The following is a 26,643-nucleotide window of genomic DNA, read 5'->3' on the forward strand; positions in this document are numbered from 1 at the left end:
GATTGTCCTGACTCTCTGTGTGTCCCTGGGGCTGTCGTGACTCTCTCTGTGTCCCTGGAATTGTCCTGACTGGAATTGTCCTGACTGGAATTGTCCTGACTGGAGCTGTCCTGACTGGAGCTGCTCTGTGTCTCTGTGTTGCAGTGACAATGTCAATGCCTACTGCCTGCACATCGCCGAGGATGATGGCGAGGTCGACACGGACTTTCCACCCCTGGACTCCAACGAGCCCATTCACAAGTTTGGCTTCAGCACCCTGGCCCTGGTGGAAAAGTACTCGTCCCCAGGGCTGGCAGCCAAGCAGTCGCTCTTCGTGCGCATGTGAGTACAGACCTGGCCTGGGGACAGCCCTGGGGCCAGGACACTGCTGCCTTCCTCCTCCTCCTCCTCCTCCTCCTCCTCCTCCTCCTCCTCCTCCTCCTCCTCCTCCTCCTCCTCTGCCTCCCTTCACCTCACTGCGTCCAAATGCACAAAAACACGTGTTGGTGATGTCCTGCAGTGAATTTATAAACAAATTGTTGCAGTGTGGCTTCATGACAAGAGAAATGAGCAGTAAGCAAGCACGCCAGCTGGAGCAGGACTGGACATTCCCCTCCCAAGTGCAGAAGAATTTTGGTGAGGGACATCCCACCCACCCCTGAGACCTGAGCTGTCTGACTTGTAGATCTGGAAGAATTTGCTCTGTCCTTATCAGTGAAGTAGGGATATATATACTGTGCTTGATCACTTTTATTTTTCTTTACTTGTGAATGAAAAATCTCTTAAACCATCAGAAAGCCTTAATTACTAGAACAAAATGCCAGGAGCATAAGCCACTTCTTACTTGGGAAAAATATTTCATGTTTGGAGCTCTTGAAATGAAAATGCTAATAGGGTTTTCCTGGTTATTGGACATTACTTACATTCTTAACACTACAGCTGCTTCTAGTTCTGAATAATCAGACATTTTTTACAAATCTGGCTTATTTAATTAGTTTTTATTTTTTTTTATTGTGTACTGTGTTTCTTAGCGACGTTCCAAAGCATCCTACAGAAAGCCATTGTCAGAAATCCCACGTGTATTCCCAAAGGCCACATTCACTTTGTTCTGCTGCATTAGGGCACTGGGAAATAAAATATTCTGGCCCCAGTGTTCACAAGTAAGTTATTCAAGGCTGAGGTGCTGGGCTGTGCTGCACTGAGGCCGTGGTGAGGAAGGGGAGGTCATTGTCAATAGACAACTCTAAATTGTTGATTTCTCATCAGTGCCTTTCCCAGCTGCCCCAGTGCTGTACTGGGTGCATGAGCTGGGCTCAGTTTTCACTGCAGTGACCAGGTGGGTGTGGGGCAGGGTTTGGATGCTGGCTCAGAGGTGGCACTGCCCCACCTGGGCCTGGCCAGCAGAGCTCTGCTGGAGCTGGGAGCAGGATTAGGGTCCAGCTGCAGAAAAATGCAAAATCTTTTGGTTTACCATCATTTGTGCTGATGTGAGGAGCTCCCTTCTATGTTGGAAGGTGCTGCTGAGGAGAACTAGGACAGCTGCAGTGCTCTTCTGAAAGGGTCGATTTGGTGGCTCCAGTGTTCACATTTTAATTTTAAATGGCTCGTGATTACTGTGTAAACAGTTAGGTCTAAATTAGAATTTTTAATGTGTCCCCTAGGATAAAGAATTACTTGATCAAAAGATCGTTAGCTCTGTGAGTTTAAATGTGAGTGCTGTCTTATTTTTGTAGGGATTTGCTGTAAATTTTGTGTCTTCTTCCTCCCCTGTCACCCTACCGGTGCATGCAATTGTGGCTTTAGATTTTACATCTCTTTTTTTTTTTTTTCCCCTCTCCTCGTGGCTGAAGTATTTCAGCTGCTGCCGTGTCAGCCTTGTGAGTTGCAATGTTTATTAATATTGAATCAGTGCTGAGAAATGCTGATGGCTGTGAGGAGCTGAGTGCTGGGGCCGTGCTCCATCCCCACGTCCCCGTGCCCGATGCCACGGGGGAGCCCGGCCAGGGGCTCTGCTTCAGCAGGACGTGTTTGAGCAGAAACTGTTTGCAGAACTTTATACACTTCAACTGCTGCCAAGGCAAACTCGGAGCCACTTGAGTTACTTATAAATACCCAGAGGTGGTGGCTGGAAGTAGCCCACAGTGCAGTTTATATTCCGAGCTGGATGTGAATGTCTTTGTGGCTGTACAGAGTAGTAAATAATTGAGTTTGATTAGGGAGAGGGACCTCATTATCCCCCCACCTGTGCCCAGCTGGTAGGGGAGGGTCGAAATGAAGCCATTAGCTGTCGCTCTTACTGGCATCTCAAAGAGCTCAAATACATCTGTGTCTTATTTTCTTTTCTGGCACAATCAGTCGAGCAAGCTAAGCAGGCATGACCGAATTTGGCAAGTTCCAAGGACTCTGGCAAAGTTACCCAAGGAGAAGAAGGAGGGCAGTCATTCTGGCTGCTCCCTGCCCATTAGCCTAGCGAGTTGTGTTTTTGGAAGGTGGCTGCAGTGGGAAGCAGAGCTGTGTCCAACACCAGGCACGGCGCTCGCACGCGGCCCCGCTCTCCTGGCGGGGGTGTTTGTCAGCAAGAGGCAAACAAAGCAGCACATCCATGGAAATTCAGGCTTCTGGAGGTGGTGAGGTCATACCTGAAAGGCTGGAAATAAATCTGTACCATCATTAGGGCTTTTTCCCTTGGAAATTTTATTCCTGGAACTTGACACACTCAATCTAATGGTGTTTCGAGGAGCTGTAGCTCAGCTGCCAGTTGGCACACAGAGGAAATTTGGCATCCAGTTCCTCTGCTCTGTAGCACTTTTTTTTCTGTTTTGATATTGTACTTAAATTGCTTTGACTATTATATACAAATTCTCAAAGCAGCACCTCTGCCATACCCGACAGTTTAAGGTTTGAAACCCTTTTAAAATACAAGACTTGCATTGTGAACTTGCAAATTCAGTTCAAAGCCCTGAAATGTGGTTTTTCTTGGACTCCAGCAGCACTCCCCAAAAGGCCTGTTCCTGGTTTGTACATGGGGGTGGGTAGTCTGCAAAGTACATTTTAGAATATTCATATAAAATTGAAGGCAGTTAATGTGGGTGCAAAATTAAGACTGTGGTTCTCAGGGTAGTGAAGAGGGAGGGGTAGGAGGGCATCAGAAGAACTGATAGAGGTCTAAGGATTGTTACAGTGGTGTCAAAATGCAGCCAGTTAAACTCAATAGTGCACAGAGCTATGCAGGGCCAACCTGAGATGCACAAAAGCATTTAGGCTCAGAATAAAAATTGTGGCTGGCATTAGTTAGTCTGGTTCCTATCACTGCATTTTTTCGTGAAAATTACCCAGTTTAAGGTAAGTCCATTGCATCAGCTGGGATTTTGAGTCTTAACTCTGACTTTGTGCTGATCAAATGGAAATTGCTATTAGTCACTCCCAGGCACTTCCAGCCATGCCAGCTGGTTATGCAGTGAGCTTTAAGTGCTATAAATTCCACTTCTGGAAAATAAATTCCACTTCTATGTTAACCAAAAAAAAAAAATTAAAAATTTTAAAAATTGCTCCAGATTGGAAAGGAGCTTTTCAAAAAGTTCTCATTCAGAACAGAAACCTTTTGTCCTCCCAGTGTAAGTTGTTTTATTTTGTGGCAGAACCTTGCCAGTTCCCATGGCACCTGAGCACCGTGAGGAGAGCCCACTGCAGCCTCTGCCTGTGCTGTTCTTTCCCTTTCCCTTTCCCTTTCTCTCTCCTGAACCTTGCCACCCTGGCTCCAGCACTGAGGCTGTAAAAGAAGATGGAAAGCCAAGTTACTGCAGAATGATCACTATCATTAACATTCACGGGTGGTTCACTTATCATTCCTGACTGCACAGACATGGCAGCCGTTATGAAACGTCCACAGGTGTAGCACGATGATACATATTACATTGTGCCACAATGGATTTATGTATTCTGTAACAAAAGAAAAGTGTAATGAAAAAATACAGAAGGTAATCCTTTATTCCTCCACTGCACAATTTATCAGTAATGCCTGTGGATGATAAGTGCCAGGGATTTCCTTTGCTTGATTTAACCTTGTCACCCAGGTATGTTTTTGCAAAATGACAGAAAATACAAGCTAAGGAATTTCTTTGGCTTCCAATTTGCCAGCAGCAGTTTTAATTGATTGACCAGCATCTGCTTGTCTGTCCTATTTTCAGTGTGTTGACTTAAAATAAAGGTATCACACCTTAGCAGAGGGAGGTAAAACTCATCGTTTGTGATTGCAGTTAAGGATGTGCTGGGTTGGGCTGAGTGAGGACAGTCCATGGCCATGGGCAGTGCTGAGGTGAGGTGGCTGTTTGTCCTTGCTGTGGTCACACCAGGCAGGGCTCTGGTGGCTTGGTGATGTTCCAGAAGATCCAGGACACCCTGGCAGCACATCCAGTGGCAGGACAAGGAGCAGTGGCCTTAAACTAAACCACAAGAAGTTCCACCTCAACGTGAGGAAGAACTTCTTTCCGTGGAGGGGCAGAGCCCTGGAACAGCTGCCAGCTGGAGTGTCCCTGTCTGGAGACATCCCAAAGCCACCTGGACACGTTCCTGTGTCCCCTGCCCTGGGCAGGGATAGGATGGGGTGATCTCCAGAGGTTGGTTCCCAGCCCAGCTAATCTGTGATTCTGCCTGCTGTGGGCACAGGAAACCTGCTCTGAGTGGCTGGCCTGGCCCCAGGATGGCGACAGGAGCTCTTTGGTCTGGGCTTGAATCCACCCCCGGCTCCGTGCGTGGGGCTCTGGGATGTGTGAGTGCTGAAAGGCTGTGCTGAGGTTCCGTGGTGCCTTTCAGAGGGAGCCAGGGCAGGGAAGGGAGCAGGATGGGGCTCAGCCCCATGTGTGGCTGTGCTCCAGAGCAAACAGCCAGGAGTTCAGCAGGGCAGGGTGTGCTCTGCATCTCACTGCTCTGCCAGGCACTCACTCACCGCTCACACACTAAATATAGCAAAACACACAGGCTTTCTTATTTTGCTTTGATCAGTAAAATAAACTTTTAAAGATTGTTCTGGGATGAGATCCAGCTTCTGAGGCAGAGAATGGCCATGGCTCGGGCAGGGGTTAGTAATGGAGTGTCAGGGAAATCAGTCTGACAGTTCTCAGGCCAGCTGCTCCATGGAAGGGACACAGAGCACAGCACTGAGCTCCAGCAGCTCAAGTGTCGGGAGCTGAGAGAGAATCTTCCCTTTTTGGGATGTTCCTGATCCATGGGTGTGTGAGCAGCCCTGAGCTGGGGCCATCTGCCCGTGGCCACTCTGTGCCCAGTGGGAAGGGGGCTGCAGGCCCTCTGTGTTTGGGGTGAGAAATGTAGAAAAGCATTTTTTACACAGGGGTCAATTGTGACTCCGTTGTTTTGGCCATAGCGGGTTTTGGAAGAGTTCTGTTGCCTTTGCAATTTCTTTTTTCCCTGAAGTATTTTAATTTATTTCCCTGTATTTTGGTTGGAGTTCACTGGAAAATTCCTGTAGGTATTGCAGAGCATTGTATGAATGACCTGGAGGCACCAGGTGTTGTGGTGGCCTGGTCCAGCATGGAGGGCTTTTCATGTAGCACTTCAATGAGAAACCCTGTGTTGTTTAAATGAAAGCACAGAGGTAGTTTCCTTTTTGTGATTATAGCTGTAGAATAGGTTTTTCACTTTAAAGAATCCACTGAATCTTGCTCAGCAGGTCAGCTGGGACTGAAGCTGTGAGGTTTTTGGGAAGCCAGGGGGTGTCCAGGGCACTGCTGGGCAAAGGGCAGGTGTTGTGTGGTGCTTGAGCAGGTCAGGGGCTCCACAGCAGCTTCAGGGGAAATTTGCTCCTCGGTGAAGTGCTTGGGAAGATCTGTGCTCATTGCAGGCATTAGCCAGAGCCTGTGAGCCCTGGGGCTGTTCCCAGGACAGCAGTGTCACCTGCAGTGTCACCTGCAGTGGTGGCACTCCCTCCCTCAGCCCTGCTCCTGCTGCACCGAGCACACAGCAGAAACACAGGGAAAAGCAGATGCATGAAAAGGTTGGGATTATTTGGTTTGAAGACGAGTAAGATAGAGTTATAAATAATAAATGGTCTGGAGAACATAAATTTGGGGCTTTTAGGCAGTTTCATTTTGCCAGGAACAAAGGGAATTGAAAATGAAATTCAGATGAGACCAAGGCAGAGGCGAGGAGAGGGAAGCATCTCACACAGTGAGGGGGGACATGTCCTGAGCCAGGAGTGGCCTGCAGGACACTGAGCCGTGCCCAGGCAGGGGCTGCTGGCCCCCCTGGCACCCTGCAGTCAGTGCCCTGGGTGCTGAGGGCTCTGTCCTGGCTGGGGATGTCACATCTCAGCCCACCTGAGCTCCGACCTCTAATCCCAGCATTTGTGCTTCAAAGTGACATGTCATATGGGTTTGTTTCTCACGATGTGCTTGTGTTGCTTGGATTGCTTTCGCCTGCCAGTTGCTTTTAAAAATATTCCAGCTGTGATGTTCATATAGAGCTGTAGTCCCTGATTAAAATTCCTGGTTGCCAGATAGAAGGCTCCTCCTCCTGCCCAAATAGCTTTGCAAACCAGTTTTTTCCATGCAGAGCAATCTCTCCGGTGGGAGCCCTCAGCTCTCGGATTTCCCTGGAACTGTCTGCAGTGACATCTACTGACACGAGCCGAGACTGACTGCGAGGGCTAAGGGGCAGAATTTACTGATCTGCTCGTTCAGAGTCTCTTCTATGATATTGTCATTTCCCTGCTCCCCCAGGGGTGCCCCTCCTGTCCCCCACATCTGTCCCCATCCTCTGCAATCCTTCCCGTGGGTGATGGCCAGGACAAGGACCCCCTGCCTTGGATCTTTCTGGGAGATTTTGTGCCATTGTGTTGACAAAAACGTGCCCAAAGAAACACCGTTAGGTTGGAAATAATGCATTGAAATAATGCTTTGGTAGTGCTGCAGAGCTGCTGTCCCTGGGGGTGTTGTGCTCTTGTCCCTAACGGTGTGTCAGGGTGAAAATGGCACTGCAGGCTGTTCCCTGCTGTACAACACCCCACAGACACGAGCAGCCCCCCAGCTACACTGGCTCGTTTTTCTCCTCTAATGCTGAACACCAAGTGATCAAAAATAACAATAAATTAGGAAAATCCTTTCCCCCGTTTGCCTTGAATGTCAATCCGTTTTGGCTGAGGCAGTTTGCTTGGTTTCTCCTCTTAACTTCCCTTCCCAGCCCAAGTTCATTAACCCTGTGCCTAACGAGGGCTTTGCTTGAAGCTAACGAGGGCTGGGGGGAGCTGCCAGTGGTGATTGTTTTGTAAAACTGCATGTGCATCTGTCTTGCAGAAATGCTGCTCATGGATTCTCACTTATTCAGGTGGACAGTATGAAGGTCACCATGAAGGATATCTTACAAAAGGCCTTAAAGAGAAGGAAGGGATCACAGAGAGGCTCAGGTGGGTTATTTATCCTGTTTTCTGGAGGGCAGGGTGTTTTCTCCATGAGTATATTTGATGTCTCTTTGTGAACTGTGCTGAACGTTGCTCAGGTTTTGGGGGGTTGTGTCCCAGCCCCACTCACAGCAGTTCTGTGCACAGGTCTGTGTTCTCAATGCTGGCACAAAGCTGGCAGTGCAGGAGCTGCATAATGTTTGCTGCAGAGCTGTATATCCATTCCTGCAAATATTTATTTATGATAACAAAGCCATTTGCATTCAAGACCAGTTCGTGGTAATTTGGGATGATGGGTAGAAGTACAGCAAGTCCAGCCCATGATAGAGTTTGTAATATATACTTTTAATTTATGTAAGAAAATTATGCTTAGCACGATTTTAAATAATTTCAAGGATTCATTGTTACTTGTAGTGAAAAAGAAAAAAATTTGTTTTCTGCAATGTTATCAAAATAGTGGTATTACAGTTAAGGCATATGAACACTTGAAAAGGGAAAATGTACAGTGCTTGTATTTCTATTTTAAACAATGTTTTTCTGGGGGATAGATGTGCATTCACATATATGTTAGTGTATATATTTCAGAAGTATAAGGCTGAGAGATCTTTGCAGCAACAAGAAATAATTACTGAGAGAAATTGCACTGAGTCTTGTCACGCAACAAAGGAACTTTAATATAAACCCATCTATACAGTGGGAAAGATAAGGATCTTGTCTTTGTAAATGAATGAAACCTCCTTATACACCCTCAGTTTTAACTATGGGAAAAGAAAATAAACCCTGTTCTCCTTAGAAAAAGTAGTTCAGTGCAGTTTTTAAATGCGTGTATAATCTGTCATGGATTTAATTAGCTATCTTCAGATGGGAGCTGAAGTTTTAATAAAAGTTAGAAGAGATAACACAGTGAAGGACACGGATGAGCTGTCTCAAGGCCATATTCCAAGGGAACGATAAGAGCTGTAAAAAATGGCAGAGAAGAGCAATTGAATGGAGCAATGAAAATCTGATTCTCGTAAAAAAAAAAAAATAAAAAAAAATAAAAAAAAACAAAAAAAAAACAAAAAAAAAAAACGGAGGGGGAGAAGTGGAGAGGAGCGAGGAGCAGTGCTGGGGGTGGAGAGGAGCCCCGGCAGTGTGCAGCAATTTGGAGGGTGGCCAGGAGCCATCGCTCAGCCCCGGCTGCGGCGCCTCCGGCCAGATGTGCCAGCGGCACGTCCGGCCCTTGCCAGCTGACTGCGCCGGGTGATAAGCAGCCCTCTGGATGCCCATCGCTGGCCGCTGAGATGGAATTAAATGATGATGATCTTCCCACAAGTTGGGAGAGGAAACAATGCATATAAATCTTGATTTCATCTCAGCGTGAGAAGTCTTTATCCATCATCACTCATAATGAACAAGTCGTTAGCGGCGATGAATGGTGTTGGGGGTTTTTTCAAACACCTCTTTTGTTCACTTTTTGGGTGACTTTTATTTATTTCCTGGGGTCAGATTTCCCTTCCCTGAAGGGAGGTTGCTAAAGGATTCACTTAGCTCAGTCTTTAAACTGCTTCCCCCCTTCGTGTAACAGATGTTTTATTCTTTGTCCATTTAAAATTTGATTCTGCTTTGACTTTGTTACTTTTGCTCAGTAGTTTACAAAAGGAATGGACCTGGCATTTGTTCCTCCAGCTGATGCATTCACTTCTGCTGCCTTGGCCCTTCTGCTCAGAGCCCTTTGCAGGAACAGGGTATATAGGGGTGCATCAGAATTTGTTATTAACATTAACTTAGCTTCTCCAAACCTTTCCATGTTCCCAATTACATCCCTCTCCCAAAATGTGGATTTTCAGGCTTTAGGGAGTGGGAGGGCTTAGGAAGGTCTTGCTGTCATCTTTAAAGCAGCAGCAATTGCAGCTGTGTGCACAGAGGGGACCCTCTGGATCCAGCCAGGCCGTGCCAGTCCCCTCTGCCATGGGCTGGGAATGCTGTGAGGGCAGGGAGAGCTCGGGATGCCACCACAGTGGGCACAGAGAGACTGCAGCAAGAGCAGGAAAAGGTTTTGCCATCATTCCTCAGCTACCCCCAGATCCCTTGTCACTGGAGAGGATGCAGGGATAAATGGAATTGCAGGTCAGAGCATTTGCACTGCACAGCTTGGGCCAGGGTGCTTGAGGTCATTATTAACCAGTGGATTAGGATCTCAAAGTTCTGAATAAAAAATAAGACATAATTTAGGAGAAGCATTTCTCCTCATTCAGCAATGTTTCATTTAAAGCTGATTGGTCTAATTTTTAAAAAGTCGTTACCAAAAATAGACTGAACGTGTTTATTTAAAGTTTTTGGAATAGTTTAATAAAACTGAAATTCCCATGAGCTTTTCTGCCTGTCTTCAATGGGCCTCCAGATCAGCCTTTTCAGGTCAGATGAATTTATTACATTGCAGCTTATGCTGTTTTCAGGTACTGGTAGAAGCAGTTGCTTTCTCATCTGTTTTCACCACTAACTTAAAGGACATTTTTCAGACTGGTCCTAAATTGGTAGGAAAATGCAAACCTGGGTTGGCTACTTTGGGTGAGGAAAATATGAGGAATTCCTGTGGTACAGTAGGGAAGGGTTTGTTGAGTATAACCAGGGCTAAAACATTAGGCTAGTTTTCTCTAAATACTTTGTTCAGCCATTATTTATTGCAGCAAAATACTGGTCAGTAGGAGACACAAGTGGGCTACAACCTTTGCTTTGTGGGAAGAGGTCTGAAAAAACAGGAGCAATATTCTGACTGTGCCTAGCCCCATTTAGATAAAATTATGGCAAACTGTTCCAACTATTTCACCTTCCTTGCAATTCTTCTTTCTTAGCGTCTCAAGGCTTTTGACATATGAACTCTGACCATTTTTAAATAATAATATTCGAGCCAGTCAAGGGGAAGCACAGGTGGTGAAATGATGGGATGTGCTGTAGCTGGCAGAGCCCTGGTCCCCAGTCCTTTCCTAGAGGACGTGGCTGTCCTGCAGCAGGACTGTGGGACCTGCTGACCTGTCCCAGCCAGGCACCCACGGGGGTCAGTGGCACTGCTGGATCATCTCCTGCCAAAAAAACAACTGGGACAAGAGCGTGGGAATGGCTGCCAGTTAGGGAAGAGCCTCTAACAACCAGCCAGTGCTGCACCCTGGAGAAGATAAATCTGCAGAGGAAGCCATTGAGGCAGATGTTTAATTAGTTGGAGCCAGGCTGGATAAATCAGGATAGGAGCTGTCTATGCAGATAGGCCAGTGTGCCTTCCCTTCCTCTGGGCTGGTGTCAGTGCCTTTGAAAACAAACTGTTCTTTTTGCTGAGGAAAGAAGCAGCAGAAAGAGCCATAGAACCTCTCTCTCACTGTAATGGATTCCCCTGTGTACACTCATAAAATAGAAAATGTAATTGATGTTTTCTTATGGTAATGAAAACTAACGAAGTCGAGTACTTTATCATCAATTTGTTTAACCTATTGCGTGCTCAGCAGCCTGTATTGCACAGGCATGTTCTACGGGAGGGCTGCAAATAAAACACTGCCCTGGTGGGGTGAGCTCCTGGGGGAGACTGCTCTAATCCGGGATGGACCACCTTGAGGGGGCCCGGGGCATTGCTCATGCAGGAGGGTTTTCTGGGAATAGCCCAAAGGGGAGAGAAGGAGCCCGAGGGTGGGGTGGTGCCACAGGGACCTGGCTGGGCACAGCACGGGCCTGGCACTGCCTGGGCACTGGGATAACAACCCTTGGAGAACCCTGGTGTCCAGAGGTAGTTTAAGGATTGTTTTGTATAATCCTGCCATGCCTACATCTCCTTTCTTTGAGCACTTCAGCAGCTGATGGTGTAAATATAAAATCTCTCTGCAGTGTGGCAGATCTGCAGAAAAGAGCTCACATGCTGGAGATTGGGAGCATAAGAACTTCCTGTTCTCCTTGAATTTATCAGTAAAAATGTCAGATACTCTGCTGTCTGGATTTTGAACAGCTCTAATAACCGAGTCCTGAAAAGCTGTTTTAGAAGGTGAGATTTGGGTGTTTTAGTACTTGGGATAATTCTGCTCCCCAGAGATCAGTAACAGCCTTAACATTAACTTCTGGAGCAGGTAGCTGTTAGGTGTGCTTGGAAATCCCACCCTAGGGCTTGGCAGAGGAAGTTTTGTAGGTCATACAGATCATGTTGCAGAGCTGTAAAACACCATTACCCCTAGAACCTGATTTGCTTTACTGGGAAATGATTTTCCTGCTCAGTCAGTCTGCTGTGTGTTTCTGCTGGTCTTAGTTTCACCAATGCTCATGTGTTACCCCATTAACATGAAGAAATTAACATGAAAATTTGGGTTGTGGTAGATGTGCACTTTAAATCCTGCTTTTTTAGGGAGGCTCAGTGGGACCAAGGCAGGCACAGTTGTTCCAAGGTGGAAGGCACAGCCCATGCTGTGATCCCAGGGCTCAGCTGGGGCTGACAGCAGCCCCCAGTGCAGCAGGCAAGGAGATCTTATCAGCCTCTTTATATCTGCACCAAAGCCTGCACTCAATATCCCCTGTAAAATATGTTTGCATGGATTACGATTTTAAGAACACAAGAAAGATGGTGACTTCATCCTTGATACTTCATGTATCTTGATGCCATGGTGATTCTCAAATTAAATATGTGCAGGGACTGTATGTACACTTGGAAGTTATCTCCCTGCCTGTGAGCTGTCTCATTCCTGCTGCTCTTCAACAAACACATTCCCTGCGATGCCAGTTGCCTTCTCCTCCAGAGCTCCACTGAATGGACTATAAATACTAATGTAAAGTAAATAACAATGCAGAGAGAATGTGTGCAGAGGCTTTGTTTTCAAACAAATTAAGCGTTGATGTCAGTATATAAAAACCGAATGTTCTTAGAAGGAGATGAGAGACAAAACTAAACAACATTAAATGCTGAAATGTTGGAATAATCCTGCCTGTTCCTGGTCCATGTCAGCCTCTCTTCATCTGAAATTTCTAGTGAACAGAGAAGTCTCCTCTGATTAATCTTGTCTGATTTCAAGTAGAAATTCTTTGCAGGGTGAACATGCTACTGATTATTATTTAATAGCTGCCTCCAACTGCAAACATCCCCCGACCAGAAAGGCTCAGTCCTTTTAAGAACAAAATGCTCTACAAGTTTAATTGTTATAAACAAAACCTTCTGCCAACATTGCACAGACGTGACCTGTATTTTCCGTAGGTTAGAGGGAGAGTTATTAGCTCAGTGTTCTGTGAGTTTGGAGAAAGATTAATACTTTTTCAATAAATGAAAACAGCTGCTTTGCAATAACATTCAAGTCCCTAACAGCTGTCAACCAGTGCTTTTTGCATTCTTTAAAATGTGTAAAGTGACCAAAAATAGTTTAAAATAATCTTCCTGGTCTGTTTAAGTGTATTATTTCACTGCCACAGGAAGCTGAATAATAAGAAAAGAGAAAGATTCAAGAAACAGGCGTAGGACTTAAAGATAAAAGTCTCCATATCGTATTTTAGTCTCTACACCAGAATCAGAGGAATTGCAGCTGCCAAGGCCAGGGAAAGAGCCTGTTCCATCCCCTGGTACCTGGAGCAGAGTCTGTTACAGACCCAGCTTTTGTGGTTGATTATTCCCATGTTTTAGATTTGTTCCCACAAAGTTTTGGTTACCCCTCAGAACCTGGAGCCTCTCAGATGAGGAATTCTGCTCGGGGCTCAGCTCTGTTTGAGGAGCAGCTGGGGAGGAGAGATCTGAGTTGTGTTTGAAAATTCCGTTTCTGGCCTGTCAGTGTCAGCACCACATTGAATGTCAAATTTCGTGACTTAAATGTTCTAAAGCAGCTGCTAGAGGAGCTGTGGGTCTTGCTGGGGTTTTCCGTCCTCATCCTGCCTTGTTGGTGGGAGAGTAAGACCAAAAAAGTCTGTAAAGACAGGTGTGTGTGTATTTTAGTTGGACATACATGTATTTATTCATACATTTAAAAAGGAGAATTAAAAAGCTAAACTATGTAAAGCCACAGCCCTGTGATTAAAGCACTTCTAACAGATGAACTACAATTAGAATAAACTGTCATTAAAGTTTGATACTGTCATGGAATGATGGTAGCTGAGGAGTTTAAATTTAAAAGTAAATATGTTCGAGTAGGCGATGCATATGTTTGCTCTGACTCTTTCTGGGATGGAAGCCCCAGCATCTGTGACAGTGAAAAGCCAATTAATTTGTGTTTCCTTGTGTTCACACTCGTGCTTTTCTGCCTAATGGTACTTGTGAGCTGCTCTGGCTCCCAGTGCTTTGTTTGGGATCATTAGAGCAGCCCTGCAGAGCCTGGTGCAGGGTCAGGACTGGAAATACCTGGAAACACCTCAGTGACCCAGGTTTGATGTGGGATGTGAATTACAGAGAGCCACGGTGTCTGCAGAGCTGGGACCAGCCCCTGTCCCTGCTCTGTCCCTGCTCTGTCCCCACTGTCCCCATTGTGCCCCATTCCCAGAGCTGTTCCCCATTCCCAGGGCTGATCCAGGAAGGGGAAAGGGGCTCACTGCTCTGTTTTTTAGGGTATTCCCCACAGCAGGGTGGGTGAGCAGTGTGGAGAGGGGCCATGGAAGTGCTGGGAATGATTTCCTCCTGCCTCCAGCCTGGGCTCTGCTCTGCAGCACGGATGATTTATGATTTATTCCACATGCCCTTCCTCTCTCCCCAGCCTGTTGATGCTGAGCAGAGCTTGGGGACGGGGACAGGGATGCTGGTGTTTGTGGAACAGCTCGTGGGGAATAAAGTTTGTGAATTGTCAGAACAGCAATGCCCAGTGAGCCCCGTGCCTTGGGCTGGGTATCAGCCTGGATGGGTGAGAAGAATTTTTCATGCCCAGCCTCCGAAATGAAAGTGAAATATTGAATGGGGTTTATTTTGGATCTGTTGGTGTTGAATTCATGTGGTTACTGGTTCTTCTGGATTGGTAATAATGCCGTAATTTATGTGACATTTTAAATGTGCAGCTCAGTGTTTGTGTGACTGAGATTTTTGTGATTTGCCTTTGCTGATCAGAGCTGTGCTGGTCCCTGGTACCTTCATGGGATCAGCTCCTGCCTGCTCTGATTCCATGAACCCGGGGTTGTGCTGCCCCAAAACTGCAGAACAATCCCTGGTGTGTTCCTAGCCCGGGAAAAGCACCTTTGTCACTGGTAGCCCAGGCAGTGGGAGAGCCCTGGTGCTGCTCAGTCTGGAATGTCCATCTGGGCTGGCCCCAGCACGGTCCCCTGGGGACAATTCCAGACACTGAGAATGGGGCACCTCCCAGAGCTGAGAGTGTAAAATAAAATCCATGTATTGGCTTTCTGCTGGAGGTACTTTACATTATAGATCAAACATGATGGTTTTGTCTCAGCTTTATTTAGAGCTACATTTTGCTAATGCAGAAAGGTAGCAAGGAAGTAAAACCCTTGTGTTGATGCTGTGCACAGCCTGGGTTGCTGCTGGCCGTGCTGCACATTCGCTGTTCCCCAGAAAAGCAATCCAGAAATGAAGTGTTTGTTTCTTTTTAAGGGCCTTTTGACTAAATTCTTTAATTTCACTGGCTGTCAAGGTAGTGTTAAGTAAAATAGGTTTGAACTGCTGTAGTTTTTGTGTACTGGACTAGATGTCAGAAACCTTTGCCATCACTGGAAATTCTGTCACTCTGGATTTACTATCTGTTTCCCACAGCTGAATTCCTGAGCAGTGTGATTTAACACCTTGGCTCTCCATCAACCAGGCCTGGCATTTATTTGAATGCATTACACCACTGGTTTCCATAAACTATTTTACAATTGTTTCATATAAATGACTGTTTATTTCTACAAAAACCATCTGTATTTCTGTGGAGAGCGGCAGATAACTGTGTGTAAAATTCGGTAATGTCACAACAGTGCGAGTTAAGGAAAAACAGATTGGGCTAAAAAAAAAAAACCCTCTCATGCTTGTGAGTAATGTTAAAAGTTTGTTTTCACTATTTAAATATCTTTATTTATTAACCGGTATTTGCATTTGTAATGATAAAATCTTTATTCCACTTCAGAGGTGTTGAGGGGCTTTGGGGATTTTTAGCGGATAAACAGATTTAAGACGTCCTCGCAGCAGCAGGATTGGAGATGTAAACATTCTGCTCTGCAGCCAGTTCCTCTCACACTGTTTACATATTTTCTGTTGTTTTATTGCCATTGCCAAGCACACAATGGAATCCTGCCCCTTCTGTCATGTTCTGAGGAAGCTGCTGCAGGAGGAGGCCCGAGCCCTCTCCCTGTTCCCGCTTTCTCTGCTCTCCGGGATTGATCCTGCTCCTCCCTCTGCCCTTTTGGTTCTGGTCCAGTGCTCGTGCCCTGGCCCAGGGGCCGTGTCCAGCATCCCTGGGAGCCAGGGTTCCCCCAGGGCTGCCAGGGGGATGAGGAGCTGCCTCGATTTCCCTCCTCCCAGCCAGCACCCTGAGCCTCCACACTGAGCTATTTTAATTCCTCCATCTGCTGCCCATGTGCTGGCAGAGGGAGCACTGGAATCCAGCAGTCTTACACTTAGCACGACTGATACTTTCTGACAGACTATTTCAAATGATAGAAATACATAAATCTCCTCTTTTTTATGACCTTGTAATAGCTGCAACATATTTCCAGCAAATATTTTCTATAGCAATAATAAAAAAGCGATAACAAAAAAATAAATATAAATATAGTTTAAACTCAAGCAGAATCGCGCTTTCAAAGCCCAGGGATGGAGCAGCAAAGCAATAAATCACAAATCCTTGTGAAAGGAGGGACTTGAAACGGAAAGTCCCACAGACATCAGTGTTAAGTGTTTATCAACGGGGGTTTTTTGACTGCTCTGCTGCCTTCTGCCTGTGGACAGAGCTCAGTTCCTTTTGCTTGTTCCCTCCTGCCCAGCATCTGTCACCGTGGCTGTTGGGCTGCAGCTGCCTAACTGTCCACATTTCTGGGGTTTTTTTCTTACTTTCTTTGTTATTTTTTCTTTTCCTTTGTTATTTCCTTTGCCCAGAGCAGCTGCGGCTGCCCCTGGATCCCTGGAAGTGTCCAAGGCTGGGCTGGATGGGGCTGGGAGCAGCCTGGGACAGTGGAAGGTGTCCCTGCCATGGCAGGGGAAGGGACTAGGGAGGGTCCTGAGCCATTCCCCCTGTCCTGAGCCATTCTGTGGTTCTTGCAGAGCCCTGTGAGCAGGCAGCAGTGCCCCAGGTGTGCTGCAGGGCAGGAGATGCTGCACCATTTCCAGGACGTTTAACTGGTGTGGCTGGTGGAAAGGGTTTGTGGAAGGAGTTCAAGGACAGGCTGGGCTTTCTCACCAGGCAAACTGTGAAATTGTGGCAGGGACCCCTAGCAAAGAGCAGAATTAATGATGACACAAGGATGGTGTGGGCAAAGGTGGGCATGGCTTTGGCAGGGCAGGCTGGGAGGGAGCCACAGACCACATCGATGGCATGGTGGGCTTTCCATGGCTTGCTCAGATTTCCAAAAAAGATTTGACAAAGGCTCATAAAGCAATTAAGCTGTCACAGGATGAGAAGGAGGATCCTCACATGGATTAATAATTGATTAAAAGACAGGAAACAAAGAATAGGAATAATGGCCCTGGGTGATTAGTAACTAGGTTACTGGTGGAGCTCCAGTGGAACTGGTGGGACCTGCATTGTTCGTTGATGTGGGGCACGGAAAGGATGTGAATGCTGATGTGACAAAATGTGCTGTTGATACAAAAGAGGTAAGAATAGTGCAAATAAAAGCTGTCTGCGAAGCACTGCAGAGGTATCCACAGTGCTGAGTGACAGGACAATAAAACGAGAGCGGGAATTCAGTGTCAATGAGCACAAAATAATATACATGGTGAAAAGCAACTGTAACTATATGTGTACAATGATGGGCTCTAATTACCTTCCGTCAGTCAGGAAAAGTATCCAGCATCATCACGGGCACTTCTCTGAACACTTCGGCTCCATGCAGGAGCAGGCAGAAAGACAAATGGAACATCAGGAACTGAGTCCGTGTACCCATGGCTTAATTGCTGGGTTTTGTCTCAGAAAAGAGGAGTGAAGAGATGTAGAAAGGGATGAGTGTGGAAATGGATCAGGCACGGGAAACGAGGAGCAGATGCTGAGGAGGGAAGGGCTTTTGGGGTGTGGAAAAGGCACAATTGGGTACAGAGGTGTCTGTGCAGTGCAGGTGGTGGGGACGGGGAATTGGGAAGGTTTTAGCCTGGTAGTTCAGAGACAGGAGCTGCTCACCCCAAACACTGGGGTGGAAATGGCTCTTTGGAACAAAAGGAATACTTTTTCTCACGCAGTGTAATAAATTCAGGAGGTAAATGTCATGGAAATGGGAAATTCAGAAGTGTTTGGACAAATGCACAGACTGTAAAGGGAACAGAAACAGCTGATGTAGCACAGGTGGAACTGGGGTGTTGGTGAGAATGATGGGAGCTCTTGAAGGTGAAGAGAGGGATATTCAGGCATAGGGGTGTGTTTTGTTGCAGAGACCGATGCTATAAAATATAGCCTCAGTTTTCAACAATTTGGAGGTTTTTTTGTTGACACTGGTATTTTTTGTTTAGGTTTGACAACTCCACAAACATTAAATATTCTTTCTGTAATCCTTATTTCACCCCAGTAACCAGTTTGGAGATGGAGAGGGGTTTGGTTGGGGTTTTGTTTAAAGCCCGGTTCCCTGTTGCAGTGTTAGTATTGTTTATTGTGCAGATTCACCCCTGACCGTGGCATTCTTCATTGCTATTGAAAGTTAATGGGGGAAAAATTGCATTCCAAACATTTGAACCCGTAGTAGCCATGGCTGAACTTAGTTGATCTCTGGTGATCGGTTCAATTTAGTTACGATTTTTAGCCATTAGGCTGGGGCTGAATGATGGTGATTTGGTTGAGGCCAAATGTCTGCAGAAAATTGGCTGTTTGATAAGAGCCCTGTTATCAGAGGGGGATACTTTCTCATTTACATTTAGATGAGTATTGATTATTTATTTACTCAGAGAAGTGAGATTCGTTCCCAATCTTATCTCTCTAGTCTCTGCTTGTCAGCAGAAAGAGAGAGAGAGCTCCTGACAACAGCCCAAGATAACAGCACTTTGTAGTGGAGATAAAAGTTGGAATGGGCCTTTTTCTAGTCTTGACTGAAAGGATAAGTTTTAAAAATTAGAACTGATGGGTCGTGCTTTCAAAAGCCCTTTCTGAAAGCTTTGCAGCTTAAATGGCAACAGAATTGTTTTGTTGGTATGCGGGTGGCCATTCCCTTCTGCAAGGGGTCCCTTAATTTGATTATGGGGTGGGATTCTTCGTGTGCTCATAGGGAAGCTGTGGCATTCTTGGGGTATGTTTCCTTGTTTTTAACTCCCGATGAGCATTCCCGTCTCTAAAGGGGTGTCTTGAAATGGCCAAGTGGGTGTCTGTGGGCAGAATCCACGGTGAGGGTGGTTGAACAGGGATTTACTTGGCAGGGATGTGTGTGGTGGAGGATCAGCCACAGGAGGGGTGTGGAGCCCTGGGAGCTGCCAGCAGCAGGAAAGCTTGGCTTGGGACACTGGCCAGGACAATCTGTGCCAGGATTTTACAGGTTTATTTTACTACTGCATTGAGCATTTGCATGAGATTACAGAAATCCATAAAATCCATCTTTGGTATTGCCACTTGAAAATTTGTTGAAATGCAGAGAGCAGGGTTCCATTAGGAGACCATTAAATTACCCAATATTCCTACTACAGTGACATCATTTGAACTTGTGAGAGAAGCCTGATAGTAAAACTCCTCCACAGACTCAGCCTAACGTTCTTCATCTGCTGGGAAGCAGAGGTCATGTAAATGTGGACAGATATTTAAAGCATAATTGAAGAGCAGATACTCTCTGAAAATCCATTTGCACTTTTTTATTAATTTCTCAGTATTTACTCTTTTCTTTAATTCTCAGTATTTTCTGCCTTTAAGGAGTTATCCATAAGGCAGGTTGACGTGGTTCCTGCTCTGGAGCTCTATTTCCCTGCTTGATTTGCAGAGTTGATGCGGGCTTGACACAAACTGGGTAAAACAATTTACCTGACCATGGAGTTCTCAAGCTGCTCCAGATAAAATGATGCTGTGGCACTGCAGGGTGTGCTGAGGGGGTGATCCCCGATCAGGGGTCAGCAGCCTGGGGGCTGTTCCTGGTGTGGGTGATGTTCTGTGGGGTGGATCCACACCGAGGGAGGGCGAGCCCTGCCTGCATTTAACCCTTCCATCGTGTCAGGGTTTGCCCCCGCTGAGCAGGGCTTTGGGGCTGGGTACCAGCAGCCCAGATGTGGAGCCAGCAGCTCCCTTGGATGCAGCCTGGGAATCTCTGGAGGCTGCTTGGGATGAGCAGACAAAGCCTTTGGTTTTGCTGTCGCTGGTCCTGTTCTTAAACCTACAGCAGGTTTTAAATCCAGATTGATTTACTGCTTCGAGATTTGTTTCAATTCAGTATATTTTGCTTCTGCCTAACAAGCAGGCCCCTGTTTATCTAATTTATTTTAAATTTAAATTGTTAATCACATTTCCAGTAGCCGGGAGAGGAGCAGTGGTGGTGCTGGGTCTTTGTGTGCACTGCAGAGGCTTTGGCAGCTCCTCGTGCCGTCACTGCCTGTGCTGGGCAGGCTGGGAGCTGCTGGGGCTCCTCCTGTGCCCCCTAAAAAGCTCTGAGTGGCTCTGGGAATGAGGAGTGTCCATCGGGGAGGGAACGTGCCCGGGCCGAGCTGCGAGTGCCTCACGTGGCATGGAATGAGAGGCTGTAATTGAAATTCTGCTGTAGTAAATTTAAAATTAATTGGCTAACAAATTCCATTCCTTAGGCATGCCATCTGAGGCTGAAAGACTTAATTTTTTTATATATTTTAAATATTTCATCATATATGCTCGTAATTCAAAGTCAGCAAACAGTCAGAAATCTTTTAAGTACTGGTGAAGAGGGAATAGATTTTGTTGTTTCAGTTCTAGGATTTTTGTTACTTTGAGACCTGGTTAAAGGGGCTTTGAATCACTTTCGATTTTTCAGGTATCTGTTCAGGTTGTTTTACTGGATTATATGGAAAATACACAGCTGAGACCTTGGTGTGCACCTCAGCTCTCAGGTGTGAGCAGGAGTGCAGCGAGGACAGGAGCTCCTGCCTTGGAAGGGGCTTTTCTTCTTCAGGCTCCCAGCTGGAACTTGGTGCATTTGGGTCTCCTCACCCCACCAGGGCCTCTCCCAACCACTGTCAGGACAGCAGGGCTGGAGCTGCCTCATGGGGCTTCACCTGGAATTGGATCAGAATGTCCTGGTTTTGTTCCAGTTAAGGCATGTGGTTTAAGGATCCATTCAACTAAAATATATTTTTTTTAATAGCCTACTTTTTGTAAAAACAATTTTTGACACGTTTCCTGTAGTTGTAAGATAGCTTTTTAAGTGGTATTGTCCTTACTTTGGGGATTTGGTTGGGAAGAAAGAAGTTGGCACCCAAACCTTCAAGATCTACTGTTAAAATGTGAAAATAATTCATTCAGAGCAGCAGCATCTGTCCCTCTGTGTGATGCAGTTCCTAAGGAAGGGCTGATTTCCCTCCCAGGTATTTCCCAGTGCTCTGTGCAGGCAGGAGGGGTGGGCAGCAGGGAGCAAACACAGGGGGTTCTTCACGGAGGAAAAAGATGCCCAGAAAATGCCCCTGGTTGTACAGCCAGGTGTGAGCGGGTGTTTCCTGTGCCAGGCTGTGCTCCCGCCCTGCAGCACACCTGGCCAGGGGACCCTGCAGCCTCACCTGCTGGAGGAACAGCGTGGGCAGGGGTTTGTCAGGTCATGCCTGGGACAGCTCAGGACAATGGGAATGTTTTGTTTCCTCCCACACCATCCTCCAGCTCCTTCCTTTGGCAAAGGGCTCCGAGACATCAACACCCACCTGCTCCCGGGCTGCGAGAACCTCGTGTTAGTTGAACGTGCTAAGCCATCACTTTGTTAGAAAACAGATGATTTTACAAGTTACTTTATGTTTCAGGTCCTCAGTATCGGCTGGAGAAGCAGAGTGAACCTAATGTCCCAGTAGATTTAGACTGTACCTTGGAGAGCCAGAGCACTTTGGAATTCTGCCTTGTCCGGGAGAACAGTATGTTTCCCCTTTTCACTTTTGCTCTTGTAAACTGCTTAAACTCACATAAGTTATGTATTTTGGAACACAAGCTGTACTGTCTGGGCAAGTACATTTTGACGAGACTCTCTGTCCCGAGGCACTTCTCCATGGTGCCAAAACAATATTCCAGAGGGAAATGATGGATTTCATACCTTTAGTAAATAGTCTGCATCCTGTTTATCACTTCATGATTAATCTTTTGCTCTTAAACTCTGCTCTGTAAAGTTATGACCAACCCTGAAAAACACGAAATATGAACCTGTCTGTGGTGCAGACGTTGCTCAGTGAGTCGAGGGCTTGGTCTGCAGGGTGTTGTGCCGTGTCACTGTGGCTGTCAGAGGCACTGGGGGTTTCTAATACAATTTAAAGAAATTAGCCATGCAGAAATAACTAGAGCAGTTTGATGATTTTTGAAGTGCCAGACAAATAATCTTCTCTCCAGCTCTGCTCAAATATTTTTATTCTATTACTGTTTTAATGATCTTAATATTTATTTCCTGATTTATTTCTTTACATGAAACAATATGAAAAAAAGACATTTAACATTAATTTGTGTTTGTTCCCCATGGCATTTTTGTCCATTCTTCATTCTTTACAGCAGCCACACTCTCAGGTTTGGTGAGAATAAAAATGTTATATGTGAAAATGTTGATTGTACTAATGAGTAAAACCAGTCACAGTCCTGCCCTCAGCCAAGAACGCTGCACAGAGCCATAGTAAGAGCCTGTTTCAAGTAGTAGAAGAGTTTGTTCTTTCTGTGCAAAGGTTAAACCTTTCAATTGGTGTTTTTTTGGCCACCACAATTTTATCCTGTCCCAGAATGGCAGCAGAGCATCCCCAGAGCAGCCCTGGTTGCAGCAGTGAGCAGCAGCCCCTGTGCTCCCAGTGCTGCTGGGATTAATCCTGCTGGGATCAACACTCCCAGCTTTGGCTGCTGCTCTCCAGAAGGGGAGACTCGATCCCAAAATATTCCCGGGGCTCCAGGTTCATTTCTTCATAAAATGGTTCTGAGAAACTGTAGGAGAGACCTTGGCAAGAGGGAGCAGGGGGGCTGTGCTGAGGAAATGGAGCAATTCTGACCTCACTAATCGAGTTGTGCTCTTCCACAAGCCAGAATTCCCCGACGTCTGCATCCCACCTATTATTTTTGTATCGATTTTTAATCTATGAAATGATGCACACTAGTCATGCTTCCCTGGGTTTTGCTTGTGATTTAAAATAACATTTTTTTAAAACCCAGGCTCTGTAATTAAAAGAATACTGTAGATGCTGCATTTTTAATGTACTTCCATCATCTGTGGAGGAATCCAGGCTGTGGCCTGTGTCTCCTGCAGGTCTTTGCTCCCATGAGTGACTGGGTTCAGGTTGCACCATTACTTAAAGAGTTAAGCTGTTGGAAGTTTGTGAGTGGTGTAGCAGGGGACAGGCAGTCTGCTCTGCTCCAGGAGAGCCTCGGGAGCCTGGGCTCAAAATAAATGTCACTCTTTTCCTTCTGCTGAGGTCCTTGTGCTGCACTGCTCCCCTTCCCTGCCAGGCCAGGCACACCAAGCTGAGCCCTGCTCCTGCACTGCAGAGGTGTGAGGTGGATCCCTGAGGCTGCCAGGTCCAAATTCCCTCACCTGGGGAACATTCCTGCCCTCACTTAGCCATGGCTGGTGCCCATCTGAGAGCACGACCTGGAGCCCTGCTGGGATGGGCACTGCCATGGCAGGGTGCCCTGGGCTGTCCCCACCCAGGGCTGGGCTCAGGGACACTGCAGCTTGGGACATCAGCCCCCATCCCTGCCTTGTGCAGAGCCTGGCTCCCCCCTGCACTGTCAGAAAATGCATTTTGGGGTGCTTAGGAGCTATCTTTTGGCATGACATTAAAATAGAAATATTGACAGTTTTGCACTATTAATAAAATAATGGCTTGACAATCCTATCAGCAAACTGAAATATTCACTTTGTGCATTCTGTCTTGATTTGAAATACTTTTAGCTTTGATATGCCAGTCAGAAAAAACTCTGTTGTAACAGCTATTACTTGTAAATGTGCTCTTCATAGTCTCATAGTCATTTATAAATATATATAGGATGATGCCAAGCATCTGCTGGGAGAAGAGCAGCCACATTCCTTTGGGCAGAGAGAAAGTTTATATTTCAGGATATTAAATGAAACAAAAACTTTCCATTATTAAGAAATATGTATGGAGAAATCCCCTTTCCATCCAGCATTTACTAATAGCATTCAAGCTAATAAACTGCTTCCAGTGTGCAGAACTTTTAACTTGCACAAAGATTTATCTTTAAACTGAAAGCTGCACTTTGTAATGTGAAATGCCTTTATGTGTGGTAGGAAGCCGTTCATGGCTAATTTAGTTTTATTCTTGCCATCTTACTTCTGGAAAGTTCCTCTTTCTCATTTTATCATTAGATAGTAATTAGTATTCAAAGGAAATTGGTCTTAATATATTAAAATTGGTTTAGTGCCTTTAGACCTATAGCAAAGCCAATGTCTTATTGGAAAATGTAATTGGGGACTCTGTGTATGTAATTAATTGTATTGCAATTAAGAACTTTCATTAAGCAATATTCTAGTACATTAAAGTAATAAGGGACATTTTTGCAGTGCAGTTAACTTTGTGTTTTGTTGTTTTATCGAGGAAATGCAGGTTCAGTTGCTCTGGAATAGGCTGCAATGACATTCCAGTCTTGTGGTGTTCCTAATGTGTCATTTTTATCTGTGCTCTGGGGCTGGTCCCTGTCAGAGGAGGCTCCTGGTTTAGCTGAGTCCCCATAGGAGGAGGTTTCTGGTTTGGCTTCTGCCTTGCTTCCAGCTCGTGGATCTGGTGCAGTTGTTCCATTGCAGTTGGTGCCATTTGGAAATGGGGATTTTCAGTGATGAGATTGTCCCCAGTGACCTCAGCCTGTGTCACAGGGACCCAGGTGTGTCCTGGGGGCTGTGTGGCAGCCCAGGGCTCAGTTGTGCCGTGTCACAGCTCCTGTCCCAGCACAGGGTGCCCACTGTGACCCCACAGTGTGGGGACAGGGTTGTGGGGTGCCCCCCGGTGCCCAGCCTGGAGCAGGGCAGCAGTGCCACTGCCATCCTCCTGCTTCACTGCCAGCCACTGCCACACCACAGCCTCTCCAGATGCTTTTGAGTGCACCAAAAAAGTTTGACATATCTCAGTGTATCTTTGGAGTAGTGCAGCATGAGGGTTTGACATGATACATTATGATAATCCATAGTATAGAGACATTAACACAGGGGTCTGTGACAAAATGCATTGTAATGTCTCGGAAGGAGCCATTACAATTTATCTTGTCATTCTGGAGCATGGAGTGGCTGCAGTGTTAAGATGGCTCTGCATAAATTCACATGGAGACTGTTTAATTTGATTTTTGGAATCCTTTCAAGTCGAATGGCACAGCCCAGTTTGTAGCTTAACCCTTTGGTGTCCCCGTTCCCCAAAGGAGGGTCCATGCTGTGTGAGAAGGGCAGCACTGGCAAAGCTGTGCTGAAATTCTGGGACCTGGCAATCTCCTGCTTTGTGCTCTCCACGTGCTTTTGGACTCATTTAACAGCAGATGCTCACAGTGGTGTAGTGTTGAGGCCACTCCAACAGTACAAGTCTCAAGCAAAATTAACACTGAGAAATGTGACAAGTTGGTACCTGCTTTGCTGGAGCTTTAAGATCTGTACTAAAACTCCATCATCTCATCTTCCCATTATTAAAATTTCAGCAAAATACAGTTTTCATTAATCTCCTGCAGCAAATTTAGTTCTCTGAACTGGCAGTTGGTTCAGCTTTTAGGACTACATTAGCCAGGATATTAAACAAAACGTGTCATTCCTCAGGATCTCCTGTAAGAAGCTAAATCAGTTTTCAAACATATTTATGCCACTTTATCTACCAGCATCTGAATGATCATTTCGAGCTGAGGTGCTTTATTAGCAGCTGGCATGGAAATTACTCAGTGCAATTATATATCACATTATAGTAATGTTGAAATTGGTGTTAATCCAACGTCATAAAATGTAAAAAATCTTTAAAGTGTGTTATATTTTTTCAGTAATTGGCATTTTGGCTTAATGAGTTGTTGCCTTTTATAAAGGCAGTACCTGCAGTGGTAATGAGAATACTAATCAGTAAATAAAGTGCAGCTTCACATCAGCGTGCCCGAGGTGCTGCTGGCACATGGGAGATCTGTGCTGGTGCTGGCACCTCTGGGGACAGACCCCTCTAGGGACAGACACCCCTGGGGACAGACACCCCTGGGCCACCCTGGGTGGACTTTGGGCAGCTCTGGCTGGGTGACAGGTGGTGGGTGGCCAGCAGGGTCCCCCTGCCCATCCCCTGGTGGTCCAGGGCTGTTGCTCTGTGGAGGCCTCCAAATGTTCCTCAGTAGAATCTCCAAATGTAGCCCTGGGAAGGGGTTTTAACCCTTTAAGTGTGGCAGAAATAAGATGCACAGCTACATGGTCGTCTCTCATGACAGGAATAAAGAGCCAAGTTTATTCACAAACACACTTGGTTTTATAGCATGACTGCAACTCCCAGAACAGAGAAAAGGTGATGGGTTCAGAGAGAAGACACCCCATTGCCAGGGCCTGGGCACACACCACAACAGGGCTTCTATCTTGTTATTAATTCCTTTTTATTGTGACCAAATGATCACCCTGGGAGAAATTCTCCCTGGCCTTGAGCTGGAGCAGCTCATCGGCTGGGAACAGAGCTGAGAAGCTCCAGCCTGGAATATTTTCCAGGCTGTGATTTTCTTACTTTCCCAATATGTGTCCCACACAGGGCTACCTGTGCCACGTGGAACTGGCCCCTGGCATGGTGTGCTGCTCTTCCTGCAGCCACCCATGTCTGTCACCATGGCCTGGGGTGGAGGCAGCATTTCCTCCTGCCAGACACTGAGCACCCAGAGCTCCCCGTGGTGCCACCACGGGCCAACCCTCCCCTTCAGCACCCTGGCCTTGTCTTGCAGGTTCGAGAGGAGAAGAGGTGTCAGAGGAGGATCCCCAGATCGATATTGCCACGGTGCAGGACATGCTCAGCAGCCACCACTACAAATCCTTCAAAGTCAGCATGATCCACCGGCTGCGCTTCACCACGGACGTGCAGTTAGGTAAATCTGGGC

General features: G+C 46.3%; 1 protein-coding gene across 4 annotated transcripts in view; it reads left to right on the top strand.

Annotated features, from left to right (window-relative positions):
• Nucleotides 1-26,643, top strand: part of MAPKAP1 (MAPK associated protein 1) — an 81,015-nt gene that overhangs the window by 38,473 nt on the left and 15,899 nt on the right. For 2 of the 4 annotated variants that reach the window (XM_014880021.2, XM_014880020.2), the window contains exons 6-9: nt 145-321; nt 7,287-7,396; nt 21,384-21,491; nt 26,491-26,631. In XM_014880021.2, coding sequence (XP_014735507.1) covers nt 145-321; nt 7,287-7,396; nt 21,384-21,491; nt 26,491-26,631 — 536 coding nt within the window. The remainder of the gene's footprint in view (nt 1-144; nt 322-7,286; nt 7,397-21,383; nt 21,492-26,490; nt 26,632-26,643) is intronic. The other 2 variants (XM_088177595.1, XM_088177596.1) reach the window with 1 other exon arrangement.

Source organism: Sturnus vulgaris, chromosome 22, assembly GCF_052056855.1.
Source record: "Sturnus vulgaris isolate bStuVul1 chromosome 22, bStuVul1.hap1, whole genome shotgun sequence".
NCBI classification, from domain to species: Eukaryota; Metazoa; Chordata; class Aves; order Passeriformes; family Sturnidae; genus Sturnus; species Sturnus vulgaris.